The sequence below is a fragment of the Ammodytes marinus genome, assembly GCF_949987685.1.
Source record: "Ammodytes marinus genome assembly, chromosome: 3".
NCBI classification, from domain to species: Eukaryota; Metazoa; Chordata; class Actinopteri; order Uranoscopiformes; family Ammodytidae; genus Ammodytes; species Ammodytes marinus.
The window spans coordinates 32,693,088-32,716,717 of NC_137232.1; the positions used below are offsets into that span (position 1 = coordinate 32,693,088).

The 23,630-nt window shown below is 43.3% G+C and overlaps 1 protein-coding gene across 1 annotated transcript; it reads right to left on the minus strand.

The window, feature by feature from the left end:
- Positions 1–70: 70 nt before the first annotated feature.
- On the minus strand, positions 71–23,295 carry LOC307248467 (alpha-2-macroglobulin-like; the record flags this gene model as incomplete). The annotated part of the gene is made up of 32 exons (XM_080024863.1): positions 71–75; positions 767–808; positions 979–1,084; positions 1,166–1,234; positions 1,319–1,409; positions 1,638–1,762; positions 2,347–2,559; positions 2,687–2,874; positions 3,246–3,408; positions 3,969–4,043; positions 4,233–4,389; positions 4,754–4,829; positions 5,827–6,003; positions 6,493–6,576; positions 6,786–6,837; positions 6,937–7,058; positions 7,224–7,350; positions 7,955–8,180; positions 8,432–8,673; positions 8,769–8,927; positions 9,220–9,369; positions 16,338–16,483; positions 16,622–16,685; positions 17,436–17,663; positions 17,871–18,038; positions 18,136–18,245; positions 19,335–19,500; positions 20,530–20,550; positions 21,572–21,624; positions 22,313–22,469; positions 22,907–23,087; positions 23,210–23,295. The coding sequence occupies 32 exons, from the start codon at positions 23,293–23,295 to the stop codon at positions 71–73; spliced, it is 4,029 nt and encodes a 1,342-aa protein (XP_079880989.1).
- Positions 23,296–23,630: the final 335 nt, after the last annotated feature.

Below are 23,630 nucleotides of genomic sequence, written 5' to 3' on the forward strand. Positions count from 1 at the left end.
TGTATCTCTCGTAAAAACACGTCTACTCAGAGATGATCCAGAATCAGCGACGACCTACACACTTCATTTTTCAAGCTGCAAAAGAAAGAACAGAAAATAAGTAATAAGTTGTGGCACAGACTAACAGTCTACATTATTTTGGTTCAAACACCTTAAATACCAGAGATGTCAGGACCTGATAAGCTCCTTGTTTTCTGGTATTTCTGACCTTTTCATGTTTCCCTGTATTTCCAGTTTGCCTTGTCCTGTCTCAGTTCAGTATTTTATTTGTTCCGATAAAAGGGGAGAAGGAACAGGCCTCTTGTGTTTTATGAATATAAGCTGTGGGAGTCTAACAGCTGATTTGGCATAGAAAATACAATGGCTGTATTACGCTTGGAAAAGTGCAAAAATAACAGCTGCACATTTAAGCAGTGAAACTATCTTTAATGTATCTTACAATTGAATGGATATTTACTTGTTTAGGTAAGCATGGTGAAAAAATGTAGCTGGCCCTCTAGGCCACAGCACAATGCTGGCTTCTGCTACTGTGACATCTCCCTGAAACTCCTTATAGTGACTGCACTGACTGCCATCTCCATAAGGTAACAGACTAAATATGCATAAGTACCTCATACCAGCCCACTTCATAAATACTGGACAACCCCTTTAAAGTTTCGAGATTGGCACATTTAAAATGATGTATTAATTCTTCGTCTCTTGAATTATTGGTTGTTTTGCATAATAGCATTACTTGCATAAAGGTGGCAGTAATACTGTGTGTTACCTGCAGCACAAGGGTAGATGTATTCCGTCTCATCCTTGTCACCTGAGAAGGAAACAAAGAAGTAGAGAATTGAATGGAAAAAAATAAAGTGTCTTCATGTCTTCAACAGTCCTATTCTGTTCAACACCTATCAGATTGTTGTACAGCATTACTGAGGAGCAGAGTTTGGTCTCCGTATATCAGGTTAAGAGAAGACTGAGATTCTTATTTACTTGGCAGGTAGTAGTCGTAGATCTTGACCACAGCAGGCTTCAGGTTCTCCACTGGGATTACTTGTATGAGGTCTAACGAGTGGTTGATGGCTAGGTCTTGTATTAGCTGTTGGAGGAAAAACACACAACACAATCAGTAACATGGGAAGAGCATGATCTATTGTTCTCTACTGTGAAGTCTTCTCACCTCCTCTATGTACACCAGGACACGATCTTCCTCTAGTTCAACGCGATCCACCATCAAGGCACTTTTGAGCTGTGAGGAGACAAGATTCAGCTGAGTTATCATGACATCAACGCCGAAACCACACACCATATTAAAGTTACCGTCATAACTCACATTCTCCAAAGACTCTGGGTCTGGGACAAATCCAGAGAGCATTTTGATATCCAGGATCACCATGTTTGTGCTGTTCTCCTTACCGTTATATCTGTAAAACAGAGACACTTTAATTCTGGTGATTTGGACGGCCCCCCAATGCAAAGATCGCTTATGCTTGAACCTAGAATAAACTAGCAAGCGGTAAACATTTCCTACATGTCCATCCACCATTAGGTACTTATTTCAAATCAGGCAGGTGCAGAGGATTATTGGTCAAAGATTACAGTATTCCGTACTCTTTGCTGTGTCTTGGGTCTGGCTGTCAATGAATACTTACAGGGACTTTAGCTTCAGAGTGAGTTTGGGTCGGGGAGATGTGTCGGTGCAGTTAGCTTCCGGTGTGACGACCACACTGAGAGTGGTGACCTCAGTAGGAGTGGGGACGTTGTAGACAACAGAAATCTGGGACACAAGTTCACAAGGAAGAGTCAATATTTATCAAAAGCAAACAAAGAAGTGTTTAAGTGATCGCACTTTAGAACACACTGTATGGCTAAATTTTTATGCTGATGACGTTACGTTCTTTGTATCTTACCCTTATTAAACTACTGTCTGGACTTCATCTTCATACAAAATTAAGAAATGCAACAAGAGGTCTTTATTCCAGCACACTTAATTATTTGTCCAAATCGTTTCTTAATACTCAGACATCTGGACCACACGTAGCAATAATGAACTTCATGAAGTTTAACCATACTCCTTTCCATATTGCACGAATACTAGTAGTTGTAGTACTGGTTGGCCCCAGTCTTCTTTTATATTAGCATAAATCAAAGGTCCAAAATGTACATTAAGATGGTTATTTGATTAACCTTTAATGGCCATTATGTCAACATTAGTTTTTTTCAATGCGTTTTTTACAAAAAATCTCAACTTCTAAAGCATTGTCATCAAGATTGGGGGCATAGTTATATTAGCGTGACGTTGTGTTTGTGATGGCGTATGTTCATCAAGGGCAAACAAGAGGAGCTGCGTGGGCCACTGACCTGCACTGAAGCACACACAGTGCCCTTCACCTCCAGGCTGTGCTTTCCTATGGGCTCCTTCAGCACCTCCTCCTGGTAGAGCAGTTTGTTGTTCTGGTTCACATCAAATGTCAGCCGACCACTGGGAGACTGGACCGTCACAGTGCTGGAACCCCCTGGACTGAACACCAGAGTGGAGTAGAGAGCCAGAGCCTGAAGAGCCACCACTGTGTCCTACAACACACAAGATAGCAACTGCATCAAAAACATTCATGTCATGATCTGTCTGTTTCTTGTCTTGTTTTAATAGAACATTAAAACATTTTTATGTAGAACACTGTATGGATAGTTTGGGCCCTACCTGTGTGGAGGAGAAGCCTCCATAGTAGTTCTGCCGTCTGGACAGCCATCTGACAATGCCGCTGGCGTAGCCCAGGTCTTCAGTAGTAGGAGAGGCACTGAGTTTGGCCAGCAGCACATAGGAACTGATCTCCACAGACAGGGAGGCTGACGTTTCTGTTGCCGTCTGAGACCAGTGGAGGAAACTTCCTAAAAGCAGACACACAGGGACAAGGAAAGGTACAAATATAGTTTTCACCAGTAACAGGGAGGAAGAAGGGCTTTGACCAGGTGTTTTTTTAATGTGTGGGTATATACATATACTGTACATATAAGTAGCAATTTTTAAAGCATGTGTTAAGATACAAAATATGAAGCCAATCTGATGATAATTAATTACCAAGTAGTGAAGGGGTAGGATACATTAAGCTTATGCTTTTTCCTATTCCTCCATGTTAAGTTAGTATTGTTATTTTTTTTATTGTATTGTTTTTAAATGTTCAAAATAAAGCCTTCATTCATAAGCTAGCTACCCTCCCGTCAATGAATCCAGAATGAGTTCCTTCAGGAGGATGACTCACCTTGGTTTATTGCGACTGTGTCTAGCTGCTTCAGAAGGTGAGCACGGGTCTCCATGTCTCCTGCCAGGGTGAAGACGTACGCCAGCAGAGCTGCAGTGTAGGTGTTGCTGAGAACACTGGTTGACTCCCTCAGGCAAGACAGGCTCTTCTTCACCGCGGGATCCTAGAAGAGATTCTATATTATGATATATCGGAAACAGACTAGGAATGTATTTACACTACATACCTATAACCTGAATGATAAAGAGGTAGGAAAGAGATTCAAAGCACATATTATGATCGATAATCACAGGATTCAACTGACCAACAACCTTTTTCTATATTTGGTTGTATTCAAATTCATTCACTACAACTACCAGATTCAAAACAGAGAACAAACTGTTCGCATTAGCATTTTATACACACACACACATGTTAACAGGACCTGTGGTGCTATGCTACTGATATTTACATTGCACATTACACTACAGTATTTTATTTTCAAATTCCTCTTTATATATTTTATACAACCAGGGAGACATTAAAAAAGAAACAATAAATACATGCAACTAAGATGTTAAGTTGTGCAGACTGGGAAAAAACAACAAAAAAAGTGTTTTCCTCCCCCCCTCCTTATTGTCTTTGTAAAAGTAATTTATTTGTATATATTTTGTAGATGACTTTCTTTCCAACTAACAGTTTAGTTTTGAACCATCATGAGAAATTTAAAAGGAGCCTGCTCACGGCTACTGACGGATTCCTCTCCAAGAAGGCAGCAGTGATGTAGGCACTGAGAGTCACTTCATCAGACACACCGCCCTGTACACAGGAAGCACCAAACAGACATTACCATTACTGTGACTCAACAAACGCCCAGGCTGCCATTGTGCAATCCCTTGTACATGTCACCATGAATGGGTTGGCTGCTGATGTTGAATTTAACTAATGCTGTAACTGATGTCACTTGGTGAAAAGGATGATCTGATCTATCTGACATTGGATGCTCACCTTCATTCTGTTGTTAAAGAGTTTTCCTGATTGTTGGAAACAGCCATTTGGTTTTTGTTTGCTTTCCAGCCAATCCTTACTGTTTTCAATAATCGATGGGTCAATGAAGATGAAAGACTGTGCCCTGGCAAAGGATCTCAGCACAAATGCCGTAAGCCTGAGGATATCGGCAAAACAAAGTTAGACATTATCTTACAAATTAAGAAAACAGGATGCGCTTGTAACGTCTGATTTAATATGCCAATAAGCTAAGCTAATTGACGCATTAAGAAGATATACCGGTAACTTATAAAAGTGCCCTTCTTATCACAGCAATTTAGTGTTACAACTGAATAATATATATATATATAAAAACACCTTCTATAACTTGCAAAATTTTTCAAGTCACATCACCTTCCCTCTGTAGATGAAGTATAAAGGCTTTTTCTCTTTAGATAAACTTTATGTCATGGTTTGACATGGTTTGTGTTGCACGTCATGTAGGGTTCGTATAATTGTTCTTTGATCAGTAATGTTCTCACCAAGTGTTCTCTGTCCCGCTTCCAAACGTACTGTAACCATGGCTGTCATGTTTGTAGTTCAGCTGTCTCTGGTAGCCTGTATAACAATAGAAACAAGATCATTAATGCACATTATCTGACTTTATAAAAGGTCAATGATAAGGTTAATCTGTGGATGACGGCTCTGTTACCCCCATTACCCAGAAGTAGAAAAACAACATTTTGTAATGCCTTTTTTAAGGCGAAACACTGTAGGCGAATAGGGTAAAAATGTTTAACTTATAGATATAATGAAACTTTGCCACTTGGTTACTTAAAACGACTGTTTTGTGTATAACATTTTTTTCATTAAGTTTTGAATAAATATTCAATGTTAGCTATATCTAACAAATAATGTACATTTACTTCTCCTTAAAAACTAAAAATGTCAATGTTGGATAAAGTCAGAGTTAAACATTTGATTTCATTTTATAACAAGTAAGTGTCCAAAGTTTTCACATAACAAATTTTGAATAAGCCTTTTTTCATTTTATAAATCAAAAAATACAGACAGGACTGAAAAAGTACATTTTCTGCATGTTTTAAGAACAAAATGTATCATAGATCAGACTATTAACAACATATGAACAACTCTGTAACAACCTTCAGAATAGTCCGAAGAATGCTGGAAGGTTGATTTTTTCTAATTGCTTTAGAAGACGAGATTGTTGTTGTAGTATAGGAGAAATATACAGACAAACAATCATGCTTTAGTCAAATAAAACCCTTAAGGTACAGTTTGTACCTTTTATTTATACTACAGTATGAAATAAAATATGTCATGGAAGCAAAATAGTCAAATCTCAAAATTTACCAGTGCCCGTTTTGCATGCACTGTCTCGCCTTGAACAGTTGACATTATAAGGATGACAGGATACGAAGAGATGGGGTTATGGTGTGGATGCTGCAGTCTGAGCAATTTATGAACCACATATCTTCTTCAAGCTTATATTTAATGCACCAAACCAGTACAGGATGGTAGATTTGGCTTATTTAAAAAGGTCTCAGTTGTCTTTGTATTTTTTAAATGTAATACAAAGTGAACTGGTACTCACCACTTTTAAGGAAGTTGGTAGCCTTTTCCTTGATGGCTGGGGTTAGCTGCTGTGTGTTTTGCAGGTACTCAAGGATGTAGATGTTGGGGGCAAGGAGCGCCATGTTCTGCTCACCACAGCCATACGGCATCTTCAACAGCCCATCCAGGTTCTTCAGGGCTCGGCCCAGAATGTCACCTGCACAACAACACTGATTCACTACACTGCAAACATTTACAATTGTTCCAGTAAGGAACCTGAAATTCACAGATAATCAAATGTATGTTTAGCCTGGAAATCCAGAATGGACGGGGCTTAATACGTCACCTTGTTCATTGCTCTGATTGGTTGTAGTGCTATCCAATTGTGAGCGGAGGTATTTGAAATGCATGCATAGGTGCTGCCCCTCGAGTTGGGAAGGTCTATTGATCGTGGCCAGACCCTATATCGTTCTAGATATGGGTCTGGATTTACAGGCTAATGCATGTTTACACTGCCTTGAAACTTGTAGTTATCTTTAATTTAAATTCTAATGTCATATATTTAATTGCAATGTACAAATCTGCAATACATTTTTCAAAAGTACCCCAGCAGTGTTCAATAAATACACCATTCATATTGGAAGCCATTATTAATGGTAATTCCCTTGATAATAAAGCCAAGTCAAAAATGAATTCATCATTTTACCCAGGACTGATAGTGAAGCCCGGGCAGATCCGACAATCATGTTTTTAGGCAGCTCTATGTCTATTGCATCCGTCATAGCATTCCCTGTGTACAGACGGAGAACAAACATGTTACAGAGAGAAACCTCAAGGAAAGATCAGTAATAAAACAATGGATGTCATTTAGATTGAATGGATGATTTGTGGATCATGAATTAAAACAGGTCAGCCTGAAAATAAGATAGGAAATGAACAAGAAAAGCTTCCTGGGGCATAATCATTTCTATAATAATAATTGTCATAATCCATACTAACCCTTTGGACAGAGCAGCCAGTTGTAGGTCTTTGTCATCTCAGTTCCTTCAGCCTGGGAGGTAAAGCAATAATGTGAGTTCTAGAGTTTCCATCTTGTGTTTAATGCAACCGATAAACTTTGAGTTTGTCAGAGCGTTTTTAAGATACCAACCTTTACTATGAGAGAGCGTGTGACCACATCAATACGACCTCTCTCTGGCACGCTCACAGTCTCATTGTCACATGAAGTGTGGGACGCAACAGCCTCAGCAGTCACAGAAACATTCACAACCCCTAAAAAAGGTCAACAAGCATAGTGTTAAAACTTAACTAAAAATATCTACTGATCCTGTGAATTCCCACCCGATCAAACTGTTATTTGAGATTTTAAGAAAGCTGTCCTCGACCTTGTCACCCTTTAACATTATATATCAGTTTAGATAACAGTTTGAGCCTCACCTAAGGCTGAGGGGGCCATGGTCCAGCTGAGAGTCTTGCGCTCACTGCCACACAAACAGGACGTGTACTCGTTACCAGAGATGGGGGTCAGAGTGTAATCTTCAGAAGGGGCTGGAGTCACAGTGACCTGTTATAGAGAGACAACAAAAGATGTTACCGTTTAATTGGCAAATGCAAAGTTGGCCCAATATAGCAGGATTTAGCTTTTGAAGGCATTACAAGAACCATGGCCTGCAAGGGAGATGGTTAAAGTTAAACAGGTGTAAAATATCTGGTTTTGTTCAATTACATGTTTCTTGTTGGTTAAGTCATTACCAATAACATTGTCTTCAGTATTTCAGGACAGCTCATAACCCAACAGGTTTAGTTTTGTTGAACATCCATAAGTTTGAATTCATCCCGGTCAGAAATATATAAAAGGAGATCGTCTGCATACGGACAATCTTTGAGTATATCAGTTGTGTTCATCCTTTCAGTCTTGTTGTCCATTCTCAAAGATGTGGCCCAGGTTAATTATAAAGCAATTCTTCAATGAGACTTAGAAGACCACCCTGTCTGGTGAATAAATAAATAGTAAAGTACAGGATGGATATAGGGTGCCAATACTATAGCCATGGTTTGTAATAACCTTGGTTAACTTTTCACTTTGTATAATTTGTATCAGGTCAAAAATTAAATTTGCCCAAGCTTGTTAGCATAAGCATTTTGAGCATGTAAAAAGCTTTCATCACCATGATACAGCTGGACAGGTAGTTGAAGATGGTTGCCTTCAGTTCAAAGTGCTCCCCCCGGATGATGGAGTAGGGCAGGCTGAGCTCGAGGAAGAATGGCTGGAAGACTTTGATCTCTTTACGAGGAGCCAAGCCAAAACCCAGCGGAGACAGACAGAAAGCCTCTGTCTCCCAGGTGGTGATGGTGTCTGGGACTGTGAGGGACAAATCCTTGGTTCCAGAACCTCTGAGTCAGCAAATACACACAAACATCACATTAACCCCCAAAAATCTTTTTTCGCATTACATAATCGTCATGAAACAAATGCAAATCTAAAATAAAAATAAAATATATAATATAAAAATAAATAAGTTGTTCTAAGTTTAGCCATCAGGTTAAAATAAGTTTAAAAAAAAAAATCCACAAAACACTGAATTACACTCGAACACATTTCCCCTATTTCATGACCATGAAATCCAATGCTGGCAAAAGCTCACCCTACTTCCACCAGGTCCCATATCCAAGTCTCAGGGAAGAAAGCGCGAACGGTCTCTATCGGAGGAATAGGAACAGGTGTTCCTGGAGCAGCAACAGGTGGTGCTGGAGCAGGTGGTAATTTTTGAAAAAGGAAAAGTTGTCTACTTTCACCAAAGCGTCCCTGGTGATATTTTCTTCTTGTGTACTTGAGGCACGACGGAACTCGAATAGCCAGGTTTGTTGCCATCTTCAGTCCTACATTCTAGATAATCCAACAACATAACAACATAATCACTGAAAAGTTCCTTGAGGAAAATAAGACTTTATATTGTATATTAATTATTGTGAAAGAGATACCTGGAACACTGTATGAGCGTCGTCTTTGTTGCCATCACCGGGGAATGGCAAAATGTCCCATTTTTGGAACCATCTTGGTCTCTCATGCAAGCATTCTTCAAAGTCTCGAACCTCGTGTGGAATATCGGATGACTTTCTGACAGGCAACAAGTCAAATATCTAAAAAAAGAAATGTATGATCAAAAAAAATATTTCTTTGTTGGTTTGTGAAGAGCTGACAATTAGAGAACACTCTGCCATAAAGTAAAGTAATTGTTTGTGTCTGTTTTTATAACAGTATAACTAAGTTGGTAACAATGTACAACTTGTAGAGGGAGCTAAAAAGATTAAGATAAGGAAATAGTTTAGAAGATTAACCTGTAGCCTCTGGGTGATGTTAACAGAGCAAAATATTATTTAAGGGGCATGACAATGATTTATGCATCCATTTGTGGTTCACTCTAGCACTTACCTTTTCCGCGTCCAGAGTCTTCCCTGGCTCCTTGATGAGGACACTCTGGTCGACAGCGCTCACACCACACAGGGAGTCTGGCTGGGCCTTCACCTGCAGGGTGGTTTCCTCTCCTGGGACAGCTGAGGATGGAGAGAACTCCAGAGACACCTGCACATACAGAAAACACACACACTGTTCTATCTGGATTGAGGAGCAGTGGTATAAGATGACAACCAATTATATTTTCAACTCAACACAAATATGTATTATACCCTTAAAGGTGAAGTAAGCAATTTATGTATGTTAATATACTGTAGCGTTTATGGCCCGACACCGCGGGGGCTAGCTAGCGGAATGACGAGGACACAGAGTAGCTGACGTTTAACCAGAGAACCGGGCTTTATTGTGCCTAGTGTACAGGCTAACCCCGGGGTTGGAGGAGTGCCCAAAACAACAAAAGGGGTTATAGCTAACTGTCGATTGTAGGAGCGTGTCTTCTTCTCTGCCTCATTTCCCGAACTGGCGCCTACTTGGCTCAACTTCCCACTTCTCACGCTGTCCCCGCCCCATAACCCAAACTGGCCTATCAGGCTGAACTAGGGAAACTCCTTCCCCCCACAACTCCCCTTCAATCCCCCCCATAGTTCTGCTGGGTCGCTACACGGCCCCCCCCTCTAATTCCTCGTCCCTGAGGAAGAGCATAGTCCTGAAAGCGACCCGGGAGTCGACGTTCTCTCTGTGGCCTCCTTACTCCACCATCCAACAGAGGAGCTCCTGTTGTTGCAGCCGTGTTCCTCGGCACCACAGCTCCAAGCGGCGTCACCTCCTCTCCTGGAGGCACATTCTGTTGCTGTCTCGGTGGGGTCCTCCTGCGGCGAGGTGACCTGGCCCGCACCCTGGGGGGTGTCATGGGGAAGGCGGGCTGCTGATTCCCCCGATATGGTGCCATCCTATCCCTGTGCAGCACGACTGTGCGTCCTCTGGGAGCCAGTTTGACCCTATACACAACCTCGCCAACTCTCTCAACCACATAACAGGGGCCAACCCAGTTGCTGTCCAGCTTGGGGCAACGACCTTTTACCCTCTTAGGTGTATACACCCAGGCGAGGTCCCCAGCCTGGAAGTCCTGCCCCTTAGCGCGCATGTCGTAGCATCGCTTTTGGCGAACCCCTGCCTGCTGGGCTTGGTGTCTGGCGAAACTGTGAGCCGTTTCCAGGCGGTCCTGTAACTGCCTGGCATACTCCGGGCCAGCCATGGCATCTGGTGCATCGGGCGGTCGTCCGTAGGCTAGCTCTGGCGGCGTTCTAAGCTCCCTGCCCAACATCAACAATGCAGGAGTACAGCCAGTGGATTCTTGGACCGCACTGCGGCATGCCATGAGGATGAGGGGTAGTTGCAGGTCCCAATCACTCTGATCTGGGGCGGTGGTGAGGGCTAATTGGGCGCATAGGGTCCGCCTGAAGCGCTCCACCAACCCGTCGCTCTGAGGGTGAAGTGGGGTGTTTCTTGTCTTCCGGATGCCCAGTTGGTGACACATTGTGGGGAATACTTGCGATTCAAAATTCCGCCCTTGATCGGAGTGGAGCTCCGAGGGGGTTCCAAAGCGGCTGAACATTCCTTGCACCAAGGCTTCGGCCACGGTTGTGGCTTCTTGGTCAGGTAGGGGGTATGCTTCCACCCACTTCGTAAAGTAATCGATGGCGACCAACACATACTTGTTCCCTCTACCGGTACGGGGAAGTGGGCCCAACACATCGACTGCCACCCTGTCCATCGGTGCCCCGACACGTTGCTGCTGTAGAGGTGCACGGGACTGACCTTGGGGGCCTTTACGAGCGGTACAGGAGTCGCAGCGGCGGCAGTAGTCCTCAACATCCCTCCTGCTCTGGCCCCAATAGAATGCCTGCCTTAGCCGTCTCAATGTCTTTGTCACCCCAAAGTGTTCTACTCCGGGGGATCCGTGATGTGCCTCCAGCACTTTGTCCCGGAGGTCCTTTGGCACGACCACCTGCCAGCGTGGCTCCCCAGTGGCTGGCTCACGCCAGCACCTCTTCAGGACTCCTTCCTGCAGCTCCACCCCAGGCCATTGGGACCACAGGCCTCTGACCGTAGCCGACTGGGCCACCACATCTTCCCAGGGCGGCCGGTTGCCTGTTTCCAGCCACCCCATGACCGTTTTAAGGTCAGGGTCCTCAGTTTGCAGTTCAGCCCAACCCTTAACATCATTGGGTAATAGGGCTCGACAGATCACCTCCCCCGTCTGTAGGTTAGCTGCCTCCCGTTCCTCCTCGCGGTTGCAGTGGTGACAGTCTGGGGCACACGGTCGGCGGGAGAGGCTGTCTGCATTTGTGTGACTCTCACCGGCTCTGTGTTGAATGGTGAACTGAAAGGCCTGGAGTTGTTCAATCCATCTGGCGACTTGTCCTTCAGGCTCTTTAAAGGACATGAGCCACTTCAAGGCAGCATGATCAGTTCGAATGGTGAATGGAAGGCCACAGAGGATGTGCTTGAAATGGTTTACTGCGTCAATCACCGCCAACAGTTCTTTCCGTGTGACACAATAGTTCCTCTCCGGCTTATCCAAAGTACGACTGTGGTAAGCAACAACCCGCTCTCCGTCAGGGGTCAGCTGCGAGAGTACAGCGCCAAGGCCTGTGTTGCTAGCGTCCTTGTCAAGGATAAATGGCAACTCTGTGTTAGGTGCAACCAGAACTGGGTCCTTACATAAGGCTTGTTTCAGCTTGTTGAAGGCTGCATTCTGTTGTGGTCCCCATTCGAAAGGTGTGTCTTTGCGCATTAAGACGAACATGGGGGCAGCTACAGTAGAGAACCCAGCCACAAAACGCCTGTAATAGGATGCAAGTCCTAAGAAGGATCTCAGTTGGTGGATGTCAGTGGGGGTAGGCCAATCCCTGACGGCTACTACTTTATCTGGCTCCGTCATGATGCCAGCTCCACTGATCCTGTGGCCCAAGAAGGAGACCTCCTGCCGAAGAAAACTGCACTTCCCCGGGTGAAGCTTCAGGCCTGCACGCTTAATCCGCTCCAGTACCTCCATCAGGCTCTCAAATGCTGAGTCAAAACATGGTTCATGGGCAAGGAGATCATCCAGGTAGACGAGGCAGCGTTCAGGGGGCATATCCACAAGGACCCTTTCCATCAGCCTTTCAAATGTGGCCGGGGCGTTGCATAGCCCGAATGGCATGGTGGTGAACTGCCACAAGCCACGTCCCGTGGTGAAGGCGGTCTTGGCTTTGTCTTCTGGGGCCATGGCCACCTGCAAGTACCCACTCTGAAGGTCCAATGAGGAGAACCATGCTGAACCAGCCACGTAATCGAGGGACTCATCTATCCGCGGCAGTGGGTAAGAGTCCTTCACAGTTCTGTCATTCAATGGCCGGTAGTCGACACAAAACCTTGAGCTTCCGTCCTTCTTAGGAGCCATTACGACCGGTGACACCCAAGGGCTCTCTGATGGCTCGATAATGCCAGCATCCCTCATCTCTTGTATCATCTGGTCAGCAGCAGCTTGGCGGGCTTTGGGCAATCGTCTAGGCCGCTGGCGGATTGGCTGGGCATCCCCTGTTTTGATAAAGTGCTGGACCAAGTGTGTTTGGCCAACGTCGTTGGGGCCAGTGGCAAAACTGTGTCGATACTCATAGAGGAGATTCCATAACCTATCCTGTTGCTCAGAGTTTAGGCCTTCCCGATTCTTCTCCCAGATGCCCCGGACAGTTTCATCGGCTGCTGACTCCTCCCCAGAGCTGGGGATCACACTTGCGGTTCGTACGACAGCATGGGGGTGTAACTGGGCATGTGTGTCTGGTTCTGGGGGTATGAGGTTGTCGTCGGACGGTGGAAGAGGGCTTTCTGCAAAAGGGGCCTCCCAGTGTGTCTCCGCATCCCCGCTCTCACCAACCTCGTTGGCCATTTCAGGGGGGTGGGGATCATTCAGGAAGGGGATGGTCGTCCCGTCTTTGAACGTTACTGTACGTGCTCTGAAGTCTAGTGAAATTCCTGCCGCACACAGAAAGTCCATTCCCAATAAACAGTCCTCTTTTATTTCAGCGACCCAGACTGGTTGGCAGGCTGAGTAGGTCTCTATTTCGATTAGAGCCTCCCACCTCCCCAGCATGGGTGCCTTTTCCCCGGTAACTGTGGTGAGTTGAACATCTGTTGTTAATGTTTGAGTTCCGGCAGGCAGGAGGTCTGGATGTATGAGCGACGCAGTTGAGCCTGTATCCAGCAGGGCTTGGGTCCATCGGCCATTAACCAACACAGGCACTCTACAGCAGTCGGCGGTGGGTGCGTTACGGGGCAGAAGAGCATGGGTGACAGGGTGGTGAAGCGCTTTTGTAACAGGTTGTGTGATATTGTCTTTTGGGAGCGAAGGGTGGCTCGGGTCGCTCCCTTTTACACCGAGCCCTGAGCGTTTCCCGGCGCCTGCAGGGCAGAATCAGGCACTGTGCAAAGGCGCCATATGTGACCCCTTTGGTGGCATTTCCAGCAGACTTGACTCTGTCGGTCGTCCGGTGACATCGCTTTACGTTCGGAGCCCGTTGGATACGAGGTAGGTCCCGGAGACTGAACGGCTTGGGTCTTAGGCCGTACAGAGACCTGTCTGGTTTGGTAGTCCAAGCCTTCTGTGAGTATGTCTTCCACTGCCAATGCTTTATCTAGTGCTGCCTCCAATGTCTGTGGATCAGCGAGTCGGACTTGCTGGCGCAATGGAAGGGGTAAGAGGCCACGAATGAAGGCTTCCTTAGTTAACACCAAGCGTGTCGCATCATCAAAATCGGGAAATCCCCTTTGTGCAAGGTACCGCAGCTCAGCCGCGAACACCCCTAACTTTTCTCCGGATTCCCGCACTCGATCGTTGAACCTCTGTCGCATCACAACTGCCGGGGTGGTGCTTCCAAAACGCCTCTTCAAGGCCCTGAATATAGCCTGTGGATTCCCTAGGTCGGCTGCAGTCACGTCCAACAGTACTCTTCTTGCTTCCCCTTCCAATGCTGAAACTAACTGAACAGCCCTTTCCGCCGGGGACCAGTTATTGGCGGCCGCTAGCAGCTCAAACTGGGCGTAATAGGTTTCCCAAGATGTGAGGCCATCATAACGTCCCAATTTTATGCGGCTGCCCCTGGGGGTGGGGTCTGGGGCAGGTTTTTGGAGAGTAACCAAGGCAGCAGTAAGTGCGGTAGTCAGAGCCGGAACCAGGTCACTTTGTTGGTTAGCAGCGGTAGCCATGGAGCTAGACTTGGAATACGGTGCGTCGGCGGGAACGTTAGCATCACTGTCATTAGCAACTGTTGCATAAGCATCGTTAGCTATGGCTGTGTAGGTGCCAGTATAGTTGTTGCCCATATTTGCATAGTCAGTGTTGGCTTTACTATCACCAGCATTGTTCCCTGCTTCAGGTGGATTAATAACACAGCCTTGTGATTCTCCCATCATGGACATTATGCTGCCTTTAGAGCCATCAAGGAAATGCCCAAAGGCACGCTCCATTGCCATGCTCATTCTCTGCATGAATTCATCTTCTATCTTAGCTGTAATGTCTTTTTGTAACTCTGGGATAGAACTTGGTTGGCCAACCACTTTACCTTGAGGATATTTCGGTGTGATGACGTCATCGTTGTCCGGTTGGCCGAAGCCCGGGCTGCATGCATGTAGTTTGTTTACCTCTCTCTGAACAGCGAGTGGCTTGGCCGTGGTAACATGGAAGGGGCTTTGAACTGCAACATCGGGGACTTCAGTCAGCAGAGTGGCGAGTGGTGAGTGAGAATTTTTTTCCTTTCTCCTCACAACTTGACTTGCATCAGTTGGTTTCCTCATTGGTGTGTCCGGCGGGGTGTATGGGTTGAAGAGGTCGGGCTTTCCGATTCGTTCAGCCATCTCGTTCCTGCGGTAGCCGCTAGCGGTGGTAGCCCGCGCGTGTGAGGGGAATGGAGGCTTGGAAATCCCACTTCTGACACCAGTGTAGCGTTTACGGCCCGACACCGCGGGGGCTAGCTAGCGGAATGACGAGGACACAGAGTAGCTGACGTTTAACCGGAGAACCGGGCTTTATTGTGCCTAGTGTACAGGCTAACCCCGGGGTTGGAGGAGTGCCCAAATCAACAAAAGGGGTTATAGCTAACTGTCGATTGTAGGAGCGTGTCTTCTTCTCTGCCTTATTTCCCTAACTGGCGCCTACTTGGCTCAACTTCCCACTTCTCACGCTGTCCCCGCCCCATAACCCAAACTGGCCTATCAGGCTGAACTAGGGCAACTCCTTCCCCCCACAACTCCCCATCAATCCCCCCCCCATAGTTCTGCTGGGTCGCTACAATACATTAAGTGTTAAATCACTCTTTATTCATACAGTGATCACGTCCATAGTGTGCGCGTTTCATAAAGCCGATCTGTCAGTCACTGTGCATGAAATTGGCAAATAAACTTTTTGGGGATCCCAAAACTGATATCCAATCAGAAGAGAGAACACTATAAACCAGCATCTGTCTCCCTGCCGGTGCACGCGCAGAGCAACATATCGGTGATTGTTTATGCGCCTACAATGGCGGAGCAGGTAAAAATCCTTCCAAATGTCTGTTTTTATCATGTTTTATCACACTTACTTATCCGAGATGATGCTAGATAACTCACTGCTTGAAAACCGCAGTGCATTAATGTGGTGACGAGGGAGGGGACTGCTAACTGCAGTCACTGACAGGAAGTTAGCTAAACTGACCATTCCGCTTACTGAACCTTTAAGATCTTTTTATTTAGAGGTCACACATTTTGTCTATTTTCAATCCATTTTCAGGTATATTTCTTACAGTTTCACTGAATCTCCTCTTTCCAGCCTCAGTCTGAAACATTTTAGATTCTCTTTAAGCCCGGCCTTCCAGAAAGTTCAGTCTGCACTGATTGGCCCTGAGTCTAACTGCTGGTTTGCATCTAACTGCCAGTTATAGATATGATTATCACTGGAGGTAGTGCTTGAATTAGGTTGATAATGTGGGCGTGTGGCTCTGCCCTTATGACATCATGAGGGGAGAGAACTCTGAACAAAGATTTTGAAGATAGGTTTTCAGAATAATAAAGGGTTGTTTTTGCTCATACTTTGGTAGTCACATTCTTCTTGTCATACTGACCTTGTGGCTGAAGCATTTCTCGGTGGAGAAGTCAGCAGAGTGTGCGACCACGTTGTCACTGGGGAGAACTGCGTAAGCCACAACCTGGACGTCTGGTGCCATGTCTGGAGTCACTCTCAACTTAAAGGACACCTCACCCTCATTCACTGAGACAACACCACACTTGTTATGTACAACAGTCATCATTCACATACCACCAGAATCAATCAAAATGTACTGTAGTTCCAAAAGCAATTGGCCCTGCTAACTTCATGGGTCATTTTAAGACGTCACCCTTTTCCCACCTGATTTATCTTGCACTTCAACCCGTTTAGATCCTTGCTTGATGATGGCTCCTCTGGATAAGACCTGGGGAATTTGAGATAAAATGACACAAAGAATGAGAACTGTAACATCACAACTTATTTTCCTTTGACAGCAGATAACACTGTCTGCTCTTCTGGTTTATCCCACATTTTATTTTGCAATTAAATTAATATGTTTATACGAAAGGTTTGCCCTACATGTGCAATGTGTAAGACATCAATGAGTGGTTGCTTGGCCAAAAAGAAAAGATCTCAGGCCTTTCTCACCAAGCAAGTTCACCTTACTCCGGCTGTCTTTGAGGTCTTTTGAGCCTTAACTAAAACAAACATAGGTGAATAATTGGTCTCCCAAAGCTGGTTACCAGCTACCAGCTGGAACTGTTACAGGTGAAGTAAACAGTTTTCAGAGACTGCTTGTTGATATTTGAACTAATCGCAGCGCACACAGATATTTTCAGATTTTGACAAAAAGTGTTTGGATTACAAAACATTTACTCCACCTCTGGTTTCACCAAAATCTTGCAAAAGTGGAAGAAGATGGGTTTGAAAACTGAGAAAGAAACTAGGCCTGATATTGGAGTCCCTGATATTCTGAGGGATTCATGTCAGTTCTATTCCCTTTTAAGTGGAAATTGAAAAAAATGTATTGTATGAAATACAATGGAAACAATAGGCACATAACCTTAACCCTCATGATACTAAGCATGTATATGCATATATAAATCTCTCTCTTTATATATATGCCTATAATTCTAAAAATTGTTGAAAATTACTGAGAACTAATGACACTGACCAGATACATGACATCCACAGAGCCCTGAGCCTCTCCAACGACAGTGTATTGGATGATGATGTCCTCTTGTTTGTCACAGGGAAGGACTTCCTCTCTACTCTTCACTACCAGGGAGCTGGCAGTTTTAGTGTGCGGAGAAGAAACTTGGACCAAAGATAACATGTGATTTCCAGCCTCATGGAACTCAGTCCTATAAGGACGGAATGTCAAGGTTGGCAAGCTGCTAACCTAGATTGCAGAAGGAAAACACTGTATATGAGCTCACAGTGGATGAGATAGAAGCAACCTTGGCAAGAGTGAATTTAGTCTTTGCATTAAAACCAATATGGCCACTAGTGTCTATTGTAGCATGTTGGTCATTGGAAGCATGTTGAGAAACCATTTAAGATTTCAGCTTTTTGGCAGATAATAGTGCTTGTGCTTCTTCTTACTTACATGCAGGTTAATGTCCCCTTTCAGGTCAGCTGTGCTAATTGAAAAAGAGGCAACGCCATTGCTGTCAGTTATGAGATTCTGTAGCCGACGTGAGGACCACGTTTCACCCTCAAACAGGAACAACGGCATGTCAGCAATGGGTGTATCATTGTAATGAACTGCTTTAACCTGTTGGAAGCACAAAGAGAAGTCACTGAGAATGCAAAGTCCTTCAGTTTCGCTGTATAGAGAAACCCACTGAAAAGTGACGACCACATGCACTTACTTTTCCCTCCACATTTGCTCCTTCCTCATAGACTTTTGGTGTGTCGAAAAAGGAGAGCCTTCCAATCACATAAGAAATCCCTATTCTCTTTGCTTGTGCATGTGAAATACCTGTAGAAGAAGCATCCATTGTACAATCATGTGTAAGACATATTGTTTACATTCATGTCATTGTTTTTAAATAAATAACTCTCTCTTAAAGATATATATTTAGACTTGCCTGTCCCCTCTTCTAGTACATCAGCCTTGATGTCCAGGGAATCTTGTAGAATCTTTTTGTCAAGCTTTTTGAAAGTGGACGACTTGATGTGAAAAGTGGCACAGCCTTTCTTGTTCGTCTAAAGAGTACAATCGCGTAAGATGAAATGAAATGAATAAGTTAATGGAAAGCATATCAAACTTTCTTACCAAAGTGTGCAAATTAGCTTTTCAGTATTTAAACTGCTCATAGCACTTTTAAACTTCTTTTCGCCATTTAATACATTGTATACACATATATGTTTAAAACCAATGAAGTGAATTGTTTTCATGCAGAAAGAGGAACAAAATTGTTCGATTGCATGCAAGGGGTTAAGTAATAACTAAATATGTCTTTGAAAGCTCCGAAACATAGCTAGTTAGCATGATTTAAAATGGATCAGTCAAATTACTTTTTACAACTCAGATGACTCAGATTTTCTAACATGTTGATAAAAATGTACAGTATACATACATACTCTATGCATATTTAAAGTGTACCTCTATGTGCACATTGTTTAAATTGAGAGATGAGATTGTCGCGAAGGCAGCTGTACCTGCTTTGTCTCTTTGTGGCATGGCCCAGTTATCTCCTGTATCATGTCTGGATGATCCGGATTAGCCCTCAACAAGAAGCGCTTAAGAGGTCGGCACGCCTCAATTTTAACACTGCCTGGCACAGGCTGTCCATATGTATACCTAATTGGATGCACATAAGAGAAAAATATTGTGTTGATGTTCACCAAACTGTACCAATTTGAGATAATAATTTATTAGAGTGAAACTATTGAATGGGCTTTTGCTTACTTTGCACATATTTCAACTCTGATTTCATCCTGGTCAATGCTTATTTCATCAGATGCATCTATTTTTACCTTAAATTTAGGCAGAACTGGAGAAAGAAATGTTTGTTAGCATTCTTGCCTCATGAATGCAATGAAATGTAAATGAATCGTAGCTTACCATATTTTTCCACCTTGAATGGATGATAACGTTTGTCGTCACCAATCGTCACAATGACTTGGTAGGTTCCTTCACGGGCCTCAGAATTCAAGGAGTATGAAAGCTGCAGTATTTTACCATTTGACGTTTGGTTCAGCCACTGTCCAATCCTGTTGCTGTTACTATCCTGTTTAATAGGAAAAAAGGGTGAGATATTTATACATTCATGACAATAGCAGGACACATACATTTGGTGTACATTTCTACTAAAAACTTCATGTTTACATTCAATAAAGCTTGAAGCCTACACTTTGACTGCAAATTATTTGAAACTACTTTCAAACAGATCAATGGTATGAGTGTATGCATGTCTGTTAAAAACAAGCTAAAATCAACTATAAATATTGTTACGTATGGGTTTTGTTTGTGTGGTGCCGTTGTCGTGGGTTTCCCCTGCCGTCCTTAAGGGAAGGGGCGGTGGTTGAGTTGGTGTTTTAGCAGTTCATTTAGCTTTCAATTCGGACTATCGTTAATAAATTACATTAATTATTTAAACAATTGTCTCCCATCCTTCCTTCAATCTACAAGACATTAATTGTTACTCATTGGTCCACATCGGGACGAAAAACATATTTGGGGGCTCGTCCGATATCTGCTGCACATCCTTTTTATTTTAAGTTCATGTAATTTAACAATAAACAGAACTACAGATCCACTTACTAACTACTAGCTAGTAAATGGAATACATATCACTGCCTTACAATGCAAGCACCTATTATGCTATTTTTCTGGTTCGAACTGGGATTGCAGTCTAGCCTCTCTGCGATAACATTCTGTTTAGCGCCTAAAACACAATTCTTTAAGATCCCCCGTCTGCCCTCTGTCCCTGTCTGCCCTCTGACTGGAACCTAGCCAATCAGAGCAGACTTCAGTGATTGGCTAGGTTCCCTCAATGCAAACGGATAGCAACAGGTACCACCTCCTATCTTCACCGATACACTGAGAGGACTACAGTACGAGCTCAGTAGATTTGAGCAGACAGGGGAGGGTGGGACAGGGACAGGCTAGAGGGTGTAGCAGCATTACCATACATGGAAAATGGCACAGTGGTTTGGCCGTACACTAATACGTTGACCACACTTATAGCTTAGGCTCTTGATGTGTTAAACACTTTGAACTAAGGCAAGAAAAAAACAGTGTGTGGATGTTTACTTACCTCAATCTCTATGATATTGTACTGAAAAAAAGAGAGAAAGGACAAGTTGGTTTATCTTGTTCTCATCACACAGTGTCCAGTGTTGGTTAGATATTTAGCTTTTTACTTCTGTTTTACAATCAGTGTTCAGGTTTGTGTAACACAGATAATCTGTCATTATGATTAATAGTTTTGTTTCTATGTTTAGTGTGTAATATCCAGATTGCAAAGATCCCTTGGTAACCCCTCCATTTTTTTTAAATTACAGAAGCTTAAGTGCCTTTAAGGACAATAAGCTAGGCTAGTTGCTAAAGATGGCATCATCCACCACTGCATCATGTCTTTCCACAATAACAAGTGATGAGGTGAAGATGCATTTCATTATTTGATCTAAAGTACATCTTCTTCATCAACAGGTACATTTCCCCAGGACAACCACTGTATATAAGAATACATTAAGCAATTGTTTTGTCTGTTTGGGGCTACTCTAGAAACGTTGCGGTGCAACATGGTGGCCTCAGCGCCCCACCCCAATGTGGATATAAAAGGTTAATTATAAAGTCACAAAAGCGATAATACACTAATTAAAACATACTTACGAGTATTACATTCCATTTCTACTAAGTCTGTTCAGGAAAATGATAATCAAATTTACACATTGTACCTTAAATGAAAAGTTATATTTGTTTAAAAATGTTTATGCAACAATATACTGCAAAATGAGAATCTACAGTTAGGAGTTACATAGATTTAACACAGCATCAGCTCAGGAAAGTTTACCTAAAAGGGCCTTGTTGTACTATTGGCCTGGAGCCTGAGCTCATTGATTAGAGATGTACAGTATATTTCAATACCTCATGCTAGCTCCACAAGCTGATTCCTGCTTGCCAGGGCACAAATTAAAACATGCACCATTATCAAAAAGCCATCAAGTGACTGATTCAATGAACACTCCTTGGTGACAGCTTTGGCTGGATCGAACTCAATACAGATCTCTCAGATCAGCGAAGGACATATCCAAATGAGATCTAAAAAAAAGGACAGACAGTTCAAACACACTCACCATCTGACTGGCAGGTCTCAGCTTGGTGTCCAATGAGACGACTCTGAAATGCACTGAGAGAAATGCATAGAGACTATTACATTACACTCTTACAGCTCATCTACTGCAGTGTTAAACATCCTGACAGACTACTGAGTGACATCTTCAGTCAACTCGGAAATATTGGCACTTTAACTATCACACTCACAAGATACATTAGGTTGAGGTATAGGTCCTTTACCTTTGGCTTTTGCCTTACCCCTACTGCTGTTTGTCTTGCATCAACACTGACTCAGCTAAAGCTATATATTTGGCGCCCTACGATGATTATATCATAATATAGTTCCCCCTAAAGTGCCCTTTCAGTGGCTTACAACGCAAAGATTCTTAATCTTACCAAGTATATTGGTCTAATTTCTAGTCAAAATATATCATTGTGTGTGATGATGAGACCCCACTGACTCAGCCAACATAAGCAAAGACATCTCCCACAGTTTGAGACTGGCTAATCATATTTTAAATATTTCATTTTTATTTTTATTTTTTTTCACCTCTTAACAGTACATTTATTGGATTCCACAATTTTTCTTCATTTTTAAATCCTAAAAATGTCCATCTATAAGATATTATGACAATATGTTCCTACTTGCAATGAGTTTTCTACCCCACACTGCAAACACATCGGTAGTTTTTTGTCAAGAGAGAACTTGTCTATATGTTGTACCATATTATACACATTGTAGATAATGAGCTCAGGGTTACCTGTTTGTCCTGGGAGGTACATTGGTTTATCTGTTTGGACGAAAGTCATTAGTTGATAGACTTTGACCATGACTTTCCTGACTTCCTTTGAGTAAAATGTGGCGCCTTGTACCTCCACCTCGAGATTCTGCACCGCGTTATTCTGCCCTAAAGGAACCTGAGACATGGATTACATTTCATAGATACAATTTAGAGTACCATTAAACCCTTACTGAAAAAACTCACAATTCAACAAGATACTAATATTTTGACCTGATCTGTTAAAACCACAAATACAATTGTATATTTTACCTAATTGTGACTTAAATTAGATTGGGTGTTTTGCTTTTCACTTACTGTATATGTCTTTACTGTTTCTGCTATGAAACTCAATTAAGGTCCAAGCTGCATTCTGCATGTCATCCCCATCTGTCTCTCCCCCTATTTCAATTCTGTGCTTAAACTATCCTATAATGGTGAAAACACCCCAAAATGTATTTAAAAAATATATATACATAAATAAAAAATACTTAATGAAAAAAAGCTATACAACCTAAGGAAAGTTGTACTTTCATGAACACATTCTTAGAACATTTAAATGAATCAAAAGCTGACCTGGAACTTAACACAGGTATGAAACTCTGTGTTGGATGTCTTCTTGAGAAGGGCTGTATTCTTCTCTGGGGAGCTCAAAGTGACCGTCATGACCAGAGTCTCGTTTGGCTGCAGGAGACTCGCACAGAATTGGGCATCAGTTCCAGCTTCAAGAATGGCAGGAATGGCTACCATGTACTGCCTACAGACACGGAAACATACACAAAACATCTCTTAAGATTCTTCAGCTAAAAAATAATGATCCAAGATTCCTGTGAAAAACCTAGGTATGATTATTATATTAGACAGTACAGGTAGACTTACGGTCCTGCAGCTGCTTCAGACACACACGTCCAGCTCAAGAAGACACACAGTGTGCATGTCCACATCTTAATCTCCGGGCGACCCATGACTGACTGAGATGAGCCACAGAGCCAGCAACTGTTAAATAGCCTCTGTTAAGAAATCCCCCCTCCCCCTCCTCCCCACCTAAACGCACACGCCCATGCCTTAATTTTTAGAAACAATTCAGAAAGCAGGACCTTGGTGGTTATGGCGATAATTAAAACAGGATGATGCTGCTCGTCAGCTTCATTGTGGTAGGACCCGTCTGGTTGGTCAATTGGCCAGGTTTCTGAAAAACTGGTCAGACTTGGCTGGCCGTGTCAACCTGAAGACTTATGTCAAAGCCTTTAGAAGGTATAGTCCCCAAAGGGAAATTCTTTTTCACAAAAATGTGCATTAG